General features: G+C 41.5%; 1 protein-coding gene across 2 annotated transcripts in view; it reads left to right on the plus strand.

The window, feature by feature from the left end:
- The window catches only part of LOC135089563 (cyclin-dependent kinase 14-like), a 117850-nt gene that overhangs the window by 76788 nt on the left and 21062 nt on the right, over nucleotides 1-20000 (plus strand). For both annotated transcript variants that reach the window (XM_063985267.1, XM_063985266.1), the window contains one exon: nucleotides 89-282. In XM_063985267.1, coding sequence (XP_063841337.1) covers nucleotides 89-282 — 194 coding nt within the window. The remainder of the gene's footprint in view (nucleotides 1-88; nucleotides 283-20000) is intronic.

A 20000-nucleotide genomic window follows, 5' to 3' on the forward strand; every position in this document is an offset into this window, starting at 1 on the left:
ACACACACACACACACACACACACACACACACACACGGTCACCTTATCCTCCCATCATCAGCGCCTCACACCTTTCCTCTCCTCGCAGGCTGGGAGAGACTCGTGGACCACCGGGAGTCTCTATCTCGCCAGCTCTCCGTCTCGTCTGACTCCAAGCTGCTCGACGAGGACCTCCGCAGCGAGCAGAAGGTTATCATGAGACCCAAGAAGCCGCCCAGACCCAAATCAGAGGTGTACCTGTGCAAGGACACCAGGAAGTCCAAGAGGTTCTCCGCCTTCGGGGTGAGTGTTGAGTTGTTGAGTTGATGATCGGTTGGGCAGGAGTGGTGTATTGGCTTTGAAACGGCGCTCCCTCCACGATGTGTCTCTTCTCGCTGTCTGTCTTTTGTTTTGTTCTGTGTGTGTGTGTGTGTGTGTGTGTGTGTGTGTGTGTGTGTGTGTGTGTGTGTGTGTGTGTGTGTGTGTGTGTGTGTTTGGGAGGGACACACATCAAGTTCGTTTCTATGTTTACTTATTCGTTTCGTTATTTAAATATTCATTCGTCTATACATGTTATTTCATTTATCCGTGTACTTTTTATTTTATTTTTTTCATGTGTGTGTGTGTGTGTGTGTGTGTGTGTGTGTGTGTGTGTGTGTGTGTGTGTGTGTGCTTTCAGTGTGTGTGTGCTGTACTGTTTACGTTCAACATTCATGTGGCTTTTATATATCGGAACTTTTGCGTTTTTCGCGATGGTGTTTGCCTAAAGATCCCTCATCTCATTTACGTCCCGTATGGAAATTTTTCTCATTAAGTATGTCAAGTAGATTTCCTTGACAGGAAACGCAGCAAATGTGAACCCAAACTCGGTTCTTTTGTATTCATTCTTTTTTATATAATTGAACCAAAGAAGTTTGTGTTTTCTTTTATAACTGACACTTTTTTTATATGTTGTCCAAGTAAATAACTAAAAAAATAAATTCGTGTGTTTATTTTTCTTCACACAAACATTTTTTTTCAAATTTCATTATTGATTAATTTCTTTCGAGATTAAACGAACTGAAAATTAATTAAGTTTATGACATTTTTATCTTCAAGATTCTCTTTTTTTTCGCAGACTTAAGTGATAAATTCTGTCTGACAACGGTGACTCTCTCTCTCTCTCTCTCTCTCTCTCTCTCTCTCTCTCTCTCTCTCTCTCTCTCTCTCTCTCTCTCTCTCTCTCTCTCTCTCTCTCTCTCTCTCTCTCTCTCTCTCTCTCTCTATCTATCTATCTATCTATCTCAGTTATCATCTCATCAGGCGGCGTTTAATGGCCTGATCGGAGACTCTCACACTATTACGGGGAGGGAACAAAGACACACCGTGACTATTCAATTTTAAACGTAATTCAAATTCAAATATACCCCACCATTTTTCCCCACTAGGCCTAAATAAAAAGTGTGACGTGACGCTCAGAGAATTGCTTAAACACACGCCTAACTGCCTCAACCGCCAGGGATCCATAGGAGCGAATAAATAACAGGAATAAAGATGATTTCCACCCGTATTGTTCCAGCTCCGGTATCATTTTCTTCTCCCCTGCCATCACTCACTTAACATAGAAAACGTATTAACCTTTCCTGGGGGACTAAAAAATATCTCTATAGAAAATGCATTAGTGGCGCTCTGGGAGAAGATGGGAGGAGGATGGGGTGCCTTGGGGTGCCACGGTGCCTGGTGGGCTGAGGCTTGGCACTCTCTGGCCGCGAAGAGGGAAGGAAGGATCCGAACTCTGATTAAAGGGATTTTTTCTGTCGAATTTGTCTTTTTTTCTCCTTCTTTTGTCATTTTCCTGCTTTTTTTCTCTTTTCTTCTTGTTTTGAAATGTCTCTTTTTCTTGCCATGTTTTATCTCCGACATTTTTCTTTCTTTACCTCTCCTTGTTTTTGAAATGTCAGTTTTTTTTTTATCTTCCGTTTTTCTTATTTTTTTTCTACTTTCCTTTTGCTTTGTCATTTTTCTATGTTTTTTCCTGTTATCTACTATCTTTTTTTTTTCCCCTTTACTCCCTTCGTATCCTACTTTTTCCTCGTTCTTTTGCCTCTCTTTTCGTTTGTCACTTTTTCTTTCCTTCTTTATACTTTCTCCCAATACTTACTACATTTTTCTTTACTACCCTTTCGTCTATCCTTTCATTTGCTATTTTTTCCTCTTTTTTTGAATTTGTCATCAGCGTTTTCCTTCGTCATTTTTCTGTCTATATATTTTCGTTTATTTGCATCTCCTTTCTTTTTCTTGTCTTTCCTCTTCTTTTTACGCCTTTTCATATATTTGTTATGCATTTCTCTTTGTTTCTTTTCAGCCTGTTTCTTTCTTTTTCATTTCTTTCATCTTTTCCTTCATTTCTTTTACTATTTTTTTTCGCTTACGTTAACTATCATTACTCATATTCTCTCTCTCTCTCTCTCTCTCTCTCTCTCTCTCTCTCTCTCTCTCTCTCTCTCTCTCTCTCTCTCTCTCTCTCAGTGCCGCGGGCTTTTTTACTTTCGCTGGACAAACAGGCAAACATTCAGACATCCGCTCCCATCACTGGCTCGTCCCGTTGACAAATTTGGGTATAGCGAGGCACCAGATAAAGTATTAATTAAAAGCGACATAAAAGTTGAACATTATACTCTTTTTTAGGGCGAAAACGGGTAAAGGGAATTGAGGGTGGGGGTGTTGGAGGGAGGGAAGGGTAGGAGGAAGGGGAGGGAGGGAGAGAGGGAGGATATAGGGAGTGAGGGGCGGGGAGGAAAGGAGGGTGAGATGAGACAGATGGAAAAAAGTGTATCTCTTGAAATTCGCTTTTAATTTAAAGTTGCAAGAAGTATCATCATCCCATTTGTATTTCGAGGGAGAGAGAGAGAGAGAGAGAGAGAGAGAGAGAGAGAGAGAGAGAGAGAGAGACGGATGGATAAATAGACAAACAGACAAGAAAGAGAATAGATAATTATAGTTTCCCGCACACACACACACACACACACACACACACACACACACACACACACACACATTTCATCATGTTCCTCGTATTATTCCTTCACAAGTTTCCCAATAACAGAGACACAGAGCATTACGTAGAGAGAGAGAGAGAGAGAGAGAGAGAGAGAGAGAGAGAGAGAGAGAGAGAGAGAGAGAGACTAAGTTCCTCCAATCTCGATCTAAAACTGTTTTGTTGTTAGCTTAGTCAAGTAAACACATTCCTGAATATATCTACATAATGCACTGTTCTCCTCCTCCTCCTCCTCCTCCTCCTCTTCCTCCTCCTCTTCCTCCTCCTCCTGGCTTGGTGACAATAGGAGGGAAGGATGAGAAGGATGCGAGGTGTCAATAAGGATGAGTAGTGGGGAGGAGAAGAGAGGAGGGAAGGAACGAGAAAGGAACATTACAAACACTAAGTCTCTCTCTCTCTCTCTCTCTCTCTCTCTCTCTCTCTCTCTCTCTCTCTCTCTCTCTCTCTCTCTCTCTCTCTCTCTCTCTCACTTCCTTATTTTTTGCCTTCCTTTCGTTTTAACTTCCTCTTCCTTCTCGTGTAACTCCTCAGACACACACACACACACACACACACACACACACACACACACACACACACACCTGAAGGAGATTTAGAAGCAGAAGAGAGAAAAGGCACACGTGACACCCCATAAGGCACAGATCAGATAGAATCACCACGTTTTGAGGGGGAAGAATAGTCTGAGTCTTGAGGCGAAGCATAATATTAGCAACCGTAGCATCACCAGCGCCTCCCCGCCCCGCCCCGCCCCGCCCCACCCCGCCTCACACCTCCGGCCCAGTGATACAAGAGATCGCCTTTACATCTTGCTTTCCTTTCATCCCTCCCATTATATCACAGCTGAGAGGCGGTTCGGCTTTCAGTATTATTCTGCTCGACATTAACTTTCTCTCTCTCTCTCTCTCTCTCTCTCTCTCTCTCTCTCTCTCTCTCTCTCTCTCTCTCTCTCTCTCTCTCTCTCTCTCTCTCTCTCTCTCTCTCTCTCTCTCTCTCTCTAATGGTCTGTCTTAGTGGTTTTTATTGTTGGTTGGTAGTTGTCTGTGAAAGTGTGTGTGTGTGTGTGTGTGTGTGTGTGTGTGTGTGTGTGTGTGTGTGTGTGTGTGTGTGTGTGTGTGTGTGTTCGATGTTGTTTGTTTCTGCCTTCGGTGTTTTGTCTTCTTATTCTCTCTCTCTCTCTCTCTCTCTCTCTCTCTCTCTCTCTCTCTCTCTCTCTCTCTCTCTCTCTCTCTCTCTCTCTCTCTCTCTCTCTCTCTCTCTCTCTCTCTCTCTCTGTGTGTGTGTGTGTGTGTGTGTGTGTGTGTGTGTGTGTGTGTGTGTGAAGTGTGACGATCTGTATCTCTAACCAACATTAAAAACACAAGACCACACGCATTTACCTCTTTGATTGTGTATGTATGTATGTATGTATGTGTGTATATGTACCCGCACATCTAACACCCTTACAATCAGAAGCATCACACAATTAACTCTTGGTCACCCGCTACGTCGCTACACTCACAAACTCTGCCGCTGAAATCTTAGAGCTCATATTATGCACCCTCCGATCTGCGAGAGACTGCGGCCTTCCACACACCTAGACACCCCATTCTTCTGCGCGCGGGGGACAGTTACTGCTCGTCGCTCACTGCAAACCTTTAGTGACCTGAGCGGGGCGTGAACCTCGGCCCGCGAAGTGACAGGTGGGGGCGTTAGGTCTGAGTTAGCGAGCTGTGTGTTTGGGGAGAGTGGCGGAGGGGATCTGTGGAAGTATCTTTGCCTTTTTTGTCCACGCCTTGCTTTCATTCGTGAGGGACTGTGTGTGTGTGTGTGTGTGTGTGTGTGTGTGTGTGTGTGTGTGTGTGTGTGTGTGTGTGTGTGTGTGTGTGTGTGTGTGTGCGCCTGTGTGTGCGTGCATGCGTGTGTCAGTGAGGCAGTGGGCGGCAGTGTAGTGTAGTAGTGTAGCATGCGATGCGTGGTTGATGGTTTTATTTATAGAATCTCACGTATACAGTCACGCTTTTTATTCATGTAGTGAGGGAACCAGGGAACTTTTTGATCGCACCTCTCACAGCCCGCACCACCTGTCTTCTCAGATCAAAGTGACGGCCACACTTACGTGCGCTCATTGAGTGAAAAATGCGTTACTTGATTCCCTTTGTTGACATGCAGGAAATAGACTTAATGCGCGGGGCTCGAACTCAGGTTTCCCTAAAGTTAATAGTGAGATCGGACGGAGCCATCAACCCGCGGCGCGTCAGGTTTTTCTGTGCCGCTGCTTCTGACTGGCTGGCTGATGTGTGCCGCGTCGTGTCATCATAGCGGTGTTAGGAGTGTTCCCTCTACAGCAGGGCTCCCATACTGGAGGTGAATAACCCCCTGGTAGTAATATAACCATTTTTCTCTGCTGAAATGGAGGGCGACAAAAAAAAGTGAAGGTTTTTAGAAATCGAGAAAACATTGCGTTACCTGACATTAGGATTAATGTTATCGTAGTCTTAGTATGTGAAGCTGTAAAGTGAACCTTTAATAATTAAGAAATGAAGTTAAACCGAATATCAATAAATATTAAAAAGTACCATTCAGTATTAGAAAAGTGTGAGAGTATTCTGACAGACATGCTTCAGGACACAGTCACTCACCAACCCTGATCATGACGCCTCCAGAACGTGTCACTCACTGCCTGAGCCTGCCTGTTTAATACTCAGCTTCTGTGACCATCAGCCGAAGTAGACGTAAGTATATATATATATATATATATATATATATATATATATATATATATATATATATATATATATATATATATATATATATATATATATATATATATATATATATATATATATATATATATATATATATATTTCTTTTTTTTATTTTTTTTTATTATTTTTTTTTACAACATTATGTGAAAGGGATAACTCAATGTAACATATTAAATTGAGTAACAAGCTGAAAAGTTTTGGAACCATTGCTTCACAGCGTCACCCTCAGCCTCGCGCTTGTTACGAGGAGCGTTTCTATCCTGCTTTCCCATAATTAATGTGCCAGTATTGGGTACGAGTAGTTGAGCAGTTACCCTCGTTATAGACAAACTGACGTCCTGGGCTCTCACGTGAACTATTTCTAAAGGCCACAGACGCGATTGCTTCAGTCCTCACCAGTGTTCCTCTTTAATGATGCAGAATCCTTGATCGTAGTGATCACTACACCATTGAAAACCACGATCATATTCCACTTCAGCCTGGAAAGAGTTGTTGACTTCAGGCGCTGTAACGCAATAGACTCAGCGATCACGTTGATAGTCCTGAGTCATTAGGGAGCTTTAAAATAAGATTACATAAATTAATGGATGAGGATGATAGGTGGAAATAGGCTGGCATGTTTCCTACAGGGACTGCCACGTGTAGGCCTGACGGCTTCTTACAGCTTCATAAAGGAATACACAAAGGAAGAACAAACTGCAACAGATGTGTTGGCCCGTACGAGATTGTTGGTTAGGTATTACGTAATTTTATGTAATCACTGAAATTAATTACCGGGCTTTATAGCTGCTGAAATACTCACGATGAATTTTACGGAAGTGTCTCAGCGCACAATAATATTGTTTCCGCAGAATTCATGTTACGAAAACCCGAATAGTGGTTCACTTCAGCGTTGTAATTAAAGCCTCCATGCTCCAACCACAGCCTTGCGTTGCGCTGGTTTATTTCATCACAAAGGCGTGTTTTCAACTTTATATCGAGATTAAATGGAGTGGGTTCAGCAAAAGGGAGAAGAAAAATTTAATGCCACAAATTTTAGGCACTGTTGTGTTTCTGTTTCATACTTATGTGTTGCTCCTCTCATCAGCATAAGGCAAAGCTCTCGTCTACATCTTTATCCCTATCCGCTTTAGATCCAACGGAGGGTATCACCTGTACTGACCTCACGGCTCTGAGAGGCGGAACAAGGTGCCGAGTAAAGCAAAATGTGGCAATATTTAAACGTCACGACGCCTCATGTCGAATACCATAACATACATGCAATTACACCAGTCTCGTTCAGGTATGAGGACAATGTTCTGCTGAATCCAAACGTAAGAGGAATTTGTATACATGTAAATTATCTTCATGGTGTTCTATACATGCAAGTAGGTGAGGTGACATGGCATCAGTTCTGGGCCACTAAATGGTTATTCCAACACTCGTCTTGATAACGGTGCACTGAAACAGCATCAGAGCACGATAATAATGTTGTGTTAAATTTATAATTGCCACAACTCATCACTCCTGGAAACTGACCTTTTTCTTTTATTTTTTTATTATAATTATTACTCATATATATATATATATATATATATATATATATATATATATATATATATATATATATATATATATATATATATATATATATATATATATATATATATATATATATATATATATATATATATATATTTTTTTTTTTTTTTTTTTTTTTTTTTTTTTCCCTAAATGTGAAAAAAAAAAACATGGGAAATAACAGCTCGCTGTTTCACCGCTCCCAGAGAGAGAGAGAGAGAGAGAGAGAGAGAGAGAGAGAGAGAGAGAGAGAGAGAGAGAGAGAGAGAGAGAGAGAGATTATCCAAACAAAAGTCAGTTTAGTTCCGAAGATGTTCCGATGTTTCTCTCTTTAAGTAGTGCAAGTCATGCGAAGGGAAAATAATAATAATAAAAACATTAAAGATACAGATTTAGTAAGAGCGTTCCAGGTTTACCAGCAATAAGGATGAAAGAGTGGATAAAGACACTAGCTGACTCATGATTACAATAAATGAAATAATAGATAAACAGCTAGATAGGTTTATTGGCTACAAAAATACATAGTCCAATACAATACGATGCATATAGGTAAGTTAGCTTCTGGTCCATATTAATCCAAGAGATCAAGTCTTACAATAATAACTTAATAAAACTTAAACTTGATAAAACACCTCAAAAATTAAATAAAAAATAAAAAAAAACATAGTCACATTGAATACTCTATCATAACACCAAGACTCATCAAAACAACACTTATAACAAAATCACACTAGGAAATAAGATATACATATGCACTCCCGGTTTATCCAGCACTGTGCGTTGATGCTGCCAGGACGAGGTGTGTTGTGTGTGAGGAGACTCACAAGCGGGGGGTAGATGGCGCTGACAGCAAACACTATGATGTGTATTGGACTAGTGAATCATCCTCCATGTGTCCGTGTTGCTCACTTTGATCTCGTCTCCCTGTCCGTCTGTTTCTCTCTCTCTCTCTCTCTCTCTCTCTCTCTCTCTCTCTCTCTCTCTCTCTCTCTCTCTCTCTCTCTGATTCGTCAAATTTCATCTACATTTTTCACCCTTGTTTGTTTTATTTCCTCCGTCATTTAATTTAAAGTTCATTTCATCCTCCTCCTCCTCTGATTATATGTCTATATGTTTATCTATCTATCTATCTGTCTATTTGTTTGTCTATCTATCTATCTATTTCTCTGTCTTGTGAGGGTGAGGAGAAACGAAAACAAGGAACGTGAAGGGAGACGAAAGAAACAAATACAAGTAAACAAGAGGAGAGAGAGGGAAGAGTGAGAGTCATGCACGAGGGAAAGGAAGAGGTTATATATATTGGATCAGTGAGAGGAGGAAGCTTATAATCACAATAGACCCCTCTCTCTCTCTCTCTCTCTCTCTCTCTCTCTCTCTCTCTCTCTCTCTCTCTCTCTCTCTCTATCATGGTAATAAATGCTCTTCCTCTCCTAATTTCGTCTGCTATCTTCCTCTTCTTTTTCCTCCTCCTCCTCCTCCTCCTCCTCCTCCTCCTCCTCCTCCTCCTCCTCCTCCTCCTCCTTCTCCTCCTCCTCCTCCTCCTCCTCCTCCTCCTCCTCCTCCTCCTCCTCCTCCTCCTCCTCCTCCTCCTCTTCCTCCTCCTCCTCCTCCTCCTCCTCGTCATCTTTCATGGAGCAATAATCTCACATCTTACTGGTTTAAAATACATATAGAAAAGAAAAATATAATTGACGAAAAGAAACGATGTAGAATAGTATTGCAAGGAAGAGATATGACTGTCTGTCTGTCTGTCTGTCTCTGTCTCAGTCTCTGTCTCTGTCTCCTCTTTTCTCCCCGTGGGTTATATTTACGGGTGAAGAAAGCGCCAGGTCCTCCTCCCTTGTGTTTATGACGTGCGTGTGCCGCCAGCCAGCCGCGAGTACATTACGGTGTCCAACTTAGTGAGTGTTCGTGGGAGAGTTATGATTCCTGTGTGTCGCCGCTGCCCACCCCACCCTCCGTCTCTCTCTCTCTCTCTCTCTCTCTCTCTCTCTCTCTCTCTCTCTCTCTCTCTCTCTCTCTCTCTCTGATTCGGTCGTTCCAATTCATCTTCATTTTTCATCTTTATATCTCCGTCTGTACATGTTTGTTTTACTCTTCTATCATATAATTCAAGCTTGTTCCCTCCTCCTCCTCCTCCTCCTCCTGTCATCAGCACTCCTTCCGCTTGCCTCTGCTGCTCCGGGAAGTCTACGTAGACTCTCTAGGGGGGAAAAAAAGGGGGGAAATAAAGATGTATAAATAACTGCAGCTGGTAACTTTTCCTTCCTCGTGGTTCAGGTGTGTGTGTGTGTGTGTGTGTGTGTGTGTGTGTGTGTGTGTGTGTGTGTGTGTGTGTGTGTGTGTGTGTGTGTGTGTACGCGCGCACCTTTTTCTTTTGTTATCTCTTCGACAGAATTAAAACTCATATTCCTCTCTCTCTCTCTCTCTCTCTCTCTCTCTCTCTCTCTCTCTCTCTCTCTCTCTCTCTCTCTCTCTCTCTCTCTCTCTCTCTCTCTCTCTCTCTCTCTCTCTCTCTCTCTCTCTCTCTCACCACCATTGTGTGTTGCAACTACATTACGATTCTTAACAAACTACGTCTTTTCACAGTTCCCCCTTTCTCTCCCTCTCTGTTTCCAGTTCAACATAATTTTTCAACTCGTTTTAGGAGAATTCACTCCCTCCCACCCACTGCCACCCACTCCCATCCACCCACGTAGGTTCCAGGCCTCATAAGCAGCAGGAATATAAACCCTAGAGCGGCGTACCCGAGCACTACGCGATAATAACGATGCTCTCTTGTTTACGCGATCCCTCTTGTTTACGTTCGAGCCGCCGTGCAGTGTTGCCATCCGCGGCGGCCGACCTCCTGCATCAGACGCGGCCATTAGCGGACCCGGGATTGGACAGGAAGAGCCGTGTTAAAGAGGTGTAACAGCGCTGTCTCTGTCGCAATGGTGCTGTTTAATATGCCAGTAAAGAAAGTGAGATCAGTATTAAACTGTCCGGCCTGCGCTTGTGTCAGATTTGTGTAACAGAGAGGGAGGGGAGGGAGACAGGCTTGGAGGGAGAGAGGGAGAGATGGGTGGAGATGCAGGGAGAGGTAGAGAGGGAGGGATAGATGGGTGGACACGGAAGGAGACAGGGAGGATGAGAATGGGAGGGAGGGAGGGATGGGTAGATGCAAGGAGAGGAGTATAGAAGGGTAGGGATAGACGGGTAGATAGGAGAGAGGGGGAGAGAGAGAGAGAGAGAGAGAGAGAGAGAGAGAGAGAGAGAGAGAGAGAGAGAGAGAGAGAGAGAGTTTTAAATAAGTTCAGTTGAGTTATATGAGTTGGGTTATTATGAGTTTTGTATTATATTTTTTTCGCTTTTTTCCTTTATTCTTCCTTTCCTTTATTTTTTTCTTTGTGTCTTCCTTTTCCTTTCTTTTTTTTAGTTTAATCTCTCTCTCTCTCTCTCTCTCTCTCTCTCTCTCTCTCTCTCTCTCTCTCTCTCTCTCTCTCTCTCTCTCTCTCTCTCTCTCTCTCTCTCTCTCTCTTCTTTTATCCTGCTATCTAAACTTCACAAATATAATTTTTGAAGTTTCCACTTGAGAGAGAGAGAGAGAGAGAGAGAGAGAGAGAGAGAGAGAGAGAGAGAGAGAGAGAGAATTTGGTATCACTCCCTATCGTGTCCAATCGTTTCATCTTTTACAGCATTTCATTCCCCACACTTTCATCACATCCATTATCCTCCTTCATTTTATCCTCCCTTCTATCTTATCTTTCCCCTCGCTTTATTATATTCATCGTGACGTTTGCTTAGTCATCACCTCTTTTATCACTCCGCCTCCTTTTTCCCTTCCTTTGTTTCGTCCAATTCTCACCTTTTTTTTTTTTTTTTGGTGTGTGTGTGTGTGTGTGTGTGTGTGTCAGAATTAAGGTTAGTTTTTGCTCGCAGTAGGTTTTCGGTTGCATTACTTAATAAGCGGGGAAAAAATTGATTAGGTGAAAAGTTTTGCGTGATGTTTATAATGTGATAGAACTGTTTGTTATGAAGGCCGGACTTGATTTTGCTGATTTCATTTTGGTTAAGTGCTTTCTGCTGTCTGTCTGTCTGTATGTATGCATGAGAGTGTGTGTGTATGTATGTATGTAGGTCCGTCTGTTTATCGGTCTGTCTCAGTCTGTGTCTGTCTGTTTGCCTGTTTGTCTGTCTGTCTGTAAGTCTGTATGTAGTGTATGTATATATGTATGTATGTATGTATGCATGTATATATGTATCTTTGTAATTGTACGTCTCTGTCTCTCTGTCTATCTGTGTGTCTGTAAGTCTGTTGGTATGTATATATATGTAACTGTTCGTGTATCGCCGTTTGTTTCTCTGTCTATCTTTGTCTGTCATGTGGAAATTAACGGCTCTTTTGCAGTCTCCCTATGTTTTTATCGTCTTATCTTCCGTTCACTATCTACTTTTTACCTGTGTCTGTTCATTTGTGTCTGTTTCTGTGTGTCTATGTGTCTGTCTGGCTGTCTACGTCTATATCTTTGTGTCTGTCTGGCTGTCTGGCTGTCTACCTCTATCTCTGTGTGTCTGGTTCTCTCTACATCTGTGTCTGTTTGCTTCATTGTGGTTCATTTAGGGATCTGCGCTGTCTCTGTCTGTCTGTCTCTTTGTCTGTCTCTGAGTGTGTTTCCTTAGGCTTGTGTAATTCTTATTTCTCGGTCACGCCATGCTTATCCTTGTCTTTCTTTATGTCTTTGTCTTTACCATTCTGTCTGTCTGTCTGTCTCCTTTGGTTCATATTCTAATTTCGTGGTCATGCCAATAGTCTGCCTGTCTTTCTCTGTTTACCTGTTCGTCTCTCTCTCTCTCGTCTCTCTCTCTCTCTCTCTCTCTCTCTCTCTCTCTCTCTCTCTCTCTCTCTCTCTCTCTCTCTCTCTCTCTCTCTCTCTCTCTCTCTCTCTCTCTCTCATCTCCGCCCTCCGCAGGCCAAAGTGAACTCAACTGGATTTCGAATATTGTAACATTTGAAAGGCTTTTTTTTTTCCTCATTCTCGTACTTTTTATCTTCTCTGTAATTTCGAACAGATTTTTTTCAACTAAACTAATAGCGAACCTACTTAATGTTCACTTTCTTTGCAGCTATTTTGTATTTTCGTTCGTTTTACTGTGTTCTTTAAAAAAAAATCCACAGAAACACAGAAGTCCAATAAAACTCGCAAAAAAAAAAAAAAAGAAAAGAAAAAGAAAAATGGTTGACTTCTCCCTAAAAGGTTCATGTTTACTTCCTCTCCTTTTTATCCCTCCATCTTCTGTTATTCTCTCTAATAATCCCGCGACTCTTTTATGATCCCGACAAGAGCGGCATCAAAGGCATTTTTCCCTCAGCCTCTCCCTCGTTTCCTTCTCCCTCTCCCTCGCCTCCCTTGCCCTCCCCGTGCCTCGCCCAGCACTGCGGACCGTTGGCAAGGTTGCGACACTCTGCATCAAAGGGGACGCACTGTTCCCGCGCGCCCCGCCTCGCCATCACCTCAAGCATGTCGCGCTCGCTTTGTCACCACGCTGCTGTTATGAGAAAGTGTCGCCAGTTGTTGCCGTGTTTTTATCCCAGCGTGAGATTGTGTTTGAGGTTGATTGGGTGTGGCTTGATGTGGTTTTGGAGTGATTGAGGCGTGGATCATCGAGTTGCGGGAGTGTCTTAGAGTGGTGGTGCTGGTGGTGGTGGTGGTGGTGAGTGTCGCATGCCTGGAGACTTTGACGATTTCCTTATTTGATTTTTTTTCTTTCTTTTTCTTTTCTCATAATTGTCACTTTTCGTTGCTGTTTCTTTTTTTTCGTCTTGTTTTCTTGTAAGCATCGTTTTATTTATTTGTTATTTATTTATTTATTTATTTATTTATTTATTCTATTCATTCATTTATCATTTTTGCTGCTTTCTCTTCCTTCTATTGCTACATTCACCTATCATTTCCAATATTTCTCATTTTGATTTCTTGTAGTTCCTTTATAGAATCGTCTCTCTCTCTCTCTCTCTCTCTCTCTCTCTCTCTCTCTCTCTCTCTCTCTCTCTCTCTCTCTCTCTCTCTCTCTCTCTCTCTCTCTCTCTCTCTCTCTCTCTCTCTCTCTCTCTCTCTCTCTCATTCCTGGAACACCCAGTATCAGATATATCGCCTCGTTAATTAATGAGGCAATACCTGACGTGTGCTGCTCACCTTGACTTCCATACGGGGGCGGAACAAAGGGTTGGTCTCGGTCTTGTCAGTGAGGGAGATGAGGGAAGATTGGCGTGGATTTGTGGAGTTTCTCAATGGACCGTAACACATCAGGACATTGTAACTGACTGATATTTACGGTAAAGTTTTGTGTATTGAGAAGTGAAGCTAATTCGAGACCAGCCGGAGAAGATTCATTTAACATACAGGGAGCAATGAGGAGGCAGTGTACGTGTTAGGACCACAGACAATGATAAACCAGTAACGAGGATAGCACAAAAACAAAGCGTGTTCTGTGTGTGTGTGTGTGTGTGTGTGTGTGTGTGTGTGTGTGTGTGTGTGTGTGTGTGTGTGTGTGTGTGTGTGTGTGTGTGTGTGTGTGTGTAAGGAGGAGAAGGACGAGTCTGGCATCAATAGGTGAAAACTGGAAAAGTATTTATTTTTTTACTTTAATTTTAACTTTTCTTCATTCCTTCTCTCCCTTTCTAAAAACAAAATATTAGTTCCTTCTTCAGTTAGGTGAATCACAGAGAGAGAGAGAGAGAGAGAGAGAGAGAGAGAGAGAGAGAGAGAGAGAGAGAGAGAGAGAGAGAGAGAGAGAGAGAAATAGCCAAACCTGTAACTTCAGATCCGATTAAATTTGTCAAACGTGTTGGAATCTGGTTCTTGATACTCGTATATAAAAAATGAACCTTACCCCAATATTAAAAAATCACAAAGTGAAATATCTGGAATATTTGACGATTTAATGGTACAAAAATACCAATAGAAAACGTTAATTTTTCCATCAGACCTGCAACTTTGAACAGATCACTCGTTTTGCTTCTTTATTTCTCCCATATTCACCGACAAGCCTTCAAGCAATTATCTATTGCAGTCTCTTAAATAATTCTGTTGCTTAGAAGAGACAGAATCAGCCCCTTATTCCGTTTTCTTCCGTGTCTATACCATTTCTCACACTCCTCCGAATATTAACCCTTTGGCTGCTGCTTGGCAAATCTTTCCCTAATAAATAATCCCCCTGAGACATATTTACTTGCTCTACAGCCACCTCCAATCTGTAAACTGGTTAGAAACTGCAAAATCTTTTCCTTTTAATCCCCTTCTTTCTTGTAGATGCTTATGAAGTCTTCACGCATTGCTTCTGGTGCTGTTAATTGTTTTGTACCACAGTGACAGGATTAAAGGACGAACACAGCTGAGAAAGGCTAAAAAAATCTCTGTGGAATGCAAACAACTATAATATTTAAGAGAGAAACAATTGTAAAAAGGCTTAATGAAAACAGCGACCACGTATGAGGATTAAAGCTGAGAGGAAGAAGAATATTTAACGCTTTCACTGTGATATGCAGCCATTCACACCACTGATAGCAATATACGGAAAGAAGGAAATAAAGAAAGAATAGATTTTGCAGTTTCTAGGCAGTACAATGTTTGGAGGTGGCTGTAGAAAAACAAAATACGTCTCAGAGTGCTTAGCTGATTAAGAAAAGATTAGCCAAGTAGCAGTGAAGGGGTTAAGTGAGTGTTGTCATAGTGTGGTGGTGTCTGGTGCTGTGGTACCCGGCACCTCAGGAAACGACAAGACGGCGGGGAATGTTCGTCACTTATCGTTGTAGAAATACGTAAAAAAAGGGATGAAAATGTATTGTAATAGATAGATATGACTCTCTCTCTCTCTCTCTCTCTCTCTCTCTCTCTCTCTCTCTCTCTCTCTCTCTCTCTCTCTCTCTCTCTCTCTCTCTCTCTCTCTCTCTCTCTCTCTCTCTCTCTCTCTCTCTGCAATTCACCTCACTGAAAGAGGAATTAGTATTTAGTTTTAAAGAGGGAGAGAGAGAGAAAGAGAAAGAGAGTTAAAAAAAAGACACGATTTAAAGTAAAAAATCAATTCCTTTCCGGCTTTCACTATTGATACCAAACTCCTCCTCCTCCTCCTCCTCCTCCTCCTCCTCCTCCTCCTCCTCCTCCTCCTCCTCCTCCTCCTCCTCCTCCTCCTCTTCCTCCTCCTCCTCGACAGGCTCTCCAACTCCTCTCTTCGCCCCCTTCCATTCATTCCCTCTCGAGCCAATATTTTTCAGGTCTCAGGTAAATTAGAAGCAGAATCCAGTGTTTGAGCTCCGAAGCACCTCTTGCCTCCGCCACCTCATTGAAAGGCTTGCCAAGTTAAGATTTCAAGAATAGAAGGGACGTGTCTTTTCTTTTTCCTTTTTTTCCTTTTGTCTTTTTCTTTCTTTTTTTTTGTCAGTTTTATTTTTTTGTTTTTTTTTGTTTTGTTTTTTTTTTTTTTTTTTTTTCGTTCTGTCGTGTGTGATTTTTGCTTTCGGGGGTTGGGTTTGTTTTTGTTTTGTTATTGTTTTGTTGTTGTTGTTCTTTTTAATATTTTGTGTTTTTTACTGTTTTTTTTCATTGTTTTCTTCGTTATACATCATGTTTTTTTTTCTTTTTCTTTCCCCTTTTTTTATCTCTCATCTCCTCCTCCTCCTCCTCCTCCTCTTCCTCCTCCTCCTCCTCCTCCTCCTCCTCCTCCTCCTCCTCCTCCTCCTCCTCCTCCTCCTCCTCCTCCTCCTCCTCCTCGTACTACTACTACTACTACTACTACTACTAATAATAATAATAATAATAATAATAATAATAATAATAATAATGATAATACTGCTGGTACTACTACTACTACTACTGCTACTACTACTACTACTAATAATAATAATAATAATAATGATAATACTAATATTACTACTACTAGTCTCTATTCACTTTACTGGAATGTTCATCCCTGAAGAGATAATATTATATTATAATAAAGTGTATCACTGTTATTGCATAAGAGAGAGAGAGAGAGAGTACTTCAAATATATATACAATTTCTTTTCCTCTGTTGCTCTTCCCATTCCTCCTCTTATACAACCACTACCCTCCTCCTCCTTCTCCTCCTCCTCCTCCTCCTCCTCCTCCTCCTCCTCCTCCTCCTCCTCCTCCTCCTCCTCCTCCTCCTCCTCCTCCTCCTCCTCCTCCTCCTTTTCCCGGGAACTTGCCTCCATACCTTTTATATCTCCGTAAATTGAAGCCAAATGGAGTTACTATTACAAAGGAGATCGGGCAGGTAGAAGCGAGCCAGACAGTGTTATGCCGCAGAGCAACTCAAGGGCGGGCGTCCTGTGCACTTACATAAGGATCTTGGGTCTTAGTGAGTGGGGGGAGAAGAGGAGGAAGGGGGAGGGTCACTGGTGATAGGGGAATGGTTTTGTGATTGTGCGGTGAGATGGGAGAGGGAGATCTAGAGGGTGAGAGAGAAAGAGAAGGATGGAGAGAAGGGAAGATAGAGTTAGGCATAAAGCAGAGGAGTAAAGGATATGAAATGCAACATGGAAGGGTGGGAAGAGGCGTAGGAAATAAGGATTGATAGGGAGAGAAGGAGGAATTAACAGGGAAGGGGAGAGAATGAGAGAGCGATGGAAAGAAAGTGGGAGGAATGAAGTTAGTAAGAGAGAGAGAGAGAGAGAGAGAGAGAGAGAGAGAGAGAGAGAGAGAGAGAGTGTGAAACAGATAGACATACAATTAAAGGAAGAAAGGAAAAGGAAAGAAGGAAGGAAGGAAAGGAGGAATAATATGTAAAGCAGCAAGGAAAGGGAGGAAAGTAAATGACAAAGGGAAAGGAATGTGTAGCGGAATCTGAGCAAAGGAATCAAGAAGCGTGGCCATTTAAGGAGACAAAGGAATATTCTGCGACTAAAGGAACGACCTGGCAACATTGAATAACATCTACTGGTCTCATTCTTACTGAAATACCAAGAAGGATGCTATAAAATACAATAAGCATGTTTTTTTCTTTCTTAATTCTTAAACTTTCAAGGTATGGTTTTAGTTTCCCTATCTCTTTTATTTATTTTTTTCTTTATTTTTTTTTTGTCTATTTTGTTTTCATTATGCTCTTTTTTTCAGTTTTCGACAATATTGAGTTTGTATTTTTATGTTATTACTTTTTTTTTACGTTCTCTCTCTCTCTCTCTCTCTCTCTCTCTCTCTCTCTCTCTCTCTCTCTCTCTCTCTCTCTCTCTCTCTCTCTCTCTCTCTCTCTCTCTCTCTCTCTCTCTCTCTCTCTCTCTCTCTCTCTCTCTCTCCACGCCCAAAGAATAAAAATTTTCGAAAACGTAAAGAAAAGTAAAGGAGCGATGAAGGCCCATCAGAACCTCTTCCACACACCTCATTAAGGAACGACTGCCCTTTCTCCTCCTCCTCCTCCTCCTCCTCCTCCTCCTCCTCCTCCTCCTCCTCCTTCGTTCTGGCTCGTAAACTTCCCCGAGCCTTCACAACAGAGAGGTAATTGAGTGATCTTGTGGCGGGGAGGATCAGCAGGTTCCCTCAGGCCGCCTAGATAAAAAGTTTCAAACACGCCCGCTTCACTTGGCTGGCGCTGTGGTCGCCGCTGGGGGCCCTAAGCTGATTGGCTCTTTTGGACGGCCGTTCCGCCAATCCAGTAACGCTTCAGGCTCTGAGGAACCAATGGGAATTAAGGATTTTGCAGTTTTCCATCAAGTGACGCTTAAATCAGATTTTTTTCCGCTTCATAAATTCACAAGTTTCCCCTCAAGGCTTTTTTTTTTTTTTTTTAATTCTTTCCTTATTTGGTGACTTTTTTTAGTTTATTGATAATCCCCCGGTAACTTTTAGGCGTCAGTGAAGCGTAAACACCACAAAGGGAGTTGTAGGAGGCAATTTAGTTTAATTTAAAAACCGAAGGATTTCAAATGATGTTTTATTTATTTACTCTTTTTTTCTTTTTTTTTTTTTTTTTTTTTTTACTTAAGCTGGTTTGGAAGTTTGGCAACACGAGGATGTCAGCTGCAGGTGTCAAGGAATTTGCGTGTAGTTATTTAAGTTTCCTAACTGTTTACAATCCCTGACCTTCAATATTCTACCAAGTTTATTCCCACATTAGCTAATAATAGTAAAAATAACTTATATATGTAAAGAACAATTACGCAATATATAAAAATTCACGTGTAACATAATAATAATAAAAAATACGTAGAAATTCACTGTACAACCTTTGACCTTTCATACCTTACTAGTTTACTTTACTATTAAATTAGCAATCCTTAGATACGCTCTTTAAATGTACAAATACCAGTTATGTGAAATCCCTCTAAGTAAAAAAAATCAATATGATGCGCCATTAAAAGAAAACTTGTAATGGAGGAGAATGCTTAAAATATACAAACATCCGCCACCATTACTAGCTGACTGTGTAACTATTAACCAGCAGCCAATGAAAGGGCAGCAGTTACATGTGAATGTTATAATAATGGTAAGAAAATGATAATGAAAGTGTAAGAATGAGATATATAAAAACGTTTGCCGCCATCACCATCATCACCCAGTGCAACAATAACGACAACAACAACAACAACAACAACAACAACAACAACAACCATTACCACCATTACCAACACCACCACCAGCACCACCAAGCAACCGACAACAAGAATAACAGTAACAGAAACAACATTATCACCACAAACATCATCATAACTACCATCACCACCAACAACAACAGCAAACAACCAAACAACAACAACAACAACAACCATCACCACCACCACTCACCAACAACAAATACTATAGCCACCATCACCGTTACTCATCACCTTTCCCTTCAACACCACCAATAGTACCTTTATCATACACCAAAGAGGAATATTTGGTGTTGCAAGATTCCCATTAGAAAACGTCAGCTTTGCCACCACCACCACCACCACCACCACCACCACTACCACTCTAGCTCCAGCAAACTCTACGGGGGTCGTGTGCCGCGTTTCAGTACCGCTCCTGCCTTTCCCTCCCGCCCCGCCACCTGCCACCCAACACATCCCCGCTACAAAACACACGCCACACCAGTTTGTCCTTAATGAAAACTATTTGTAAGCATGTTTTTTTTTCTAGCTTTATTCCTAAACTTTCTTGCTTCTTTTTTTTTATCTATATTTTTTTCTCCCTTTTATTCGTAAACTTTCTATATTTGTCTGTTTTCCTTGTTTTTTTTTTTTTAGTTTGAATTGAAAGCATGTTTGTTTGTTTCTTTGTTTTTCCTGATTCTTAAACTTTCAAGGTATGGTTTCAATTTCCTTTTCTTTCTTTTTTTCTCTCTCTCCTTTACTTATAAATCTTCCGCCTTTGTTTTATTTTCATTATTGTCTCTTTCGTGTAGTTTCCGACAATATTGCGCTTGCATTTTTATGTAGTTTTATTTCACTATTGTTCTTACTGTCGTCTCTCTCTCTCTCTCTCTCTCTCTCTCTCTCTCTCTCTCTCTCTCTCTCTCTCTCTCTCTCTCTCTCTCTCTCTCTCTCTCTCTCTCTCTCTCTCTCTCTCTCTCTCTCTCTCTCTCTCTCTCTCTCTCTCTCTCTCTCTCTCTCTCTCTCTCTCTCCATTACATGTTTTATTTCATCACTTCCCTTCACTTTAAATTCACCTTCCTTTTTTTTTATTATTGTTTTTGTTTGCCTT

The sequence above is a fragment of the Scylla paramamosain genome, chromosome 33 (genome assembly GCF_035594125.1).
Source record: "Scylla paramamosain isolate STU-SP2022 chromosome 33, ASM3559412v1, whole genome shotgun sequence".
In the NCBI taxonomy this organism is placed as follows: domain Eukaryota; kingdom Metazoa; phylum Arthropoda; class Malacostraca; order Decapoda; family Portunidae; genus Scylla; species Scylla paramamosain.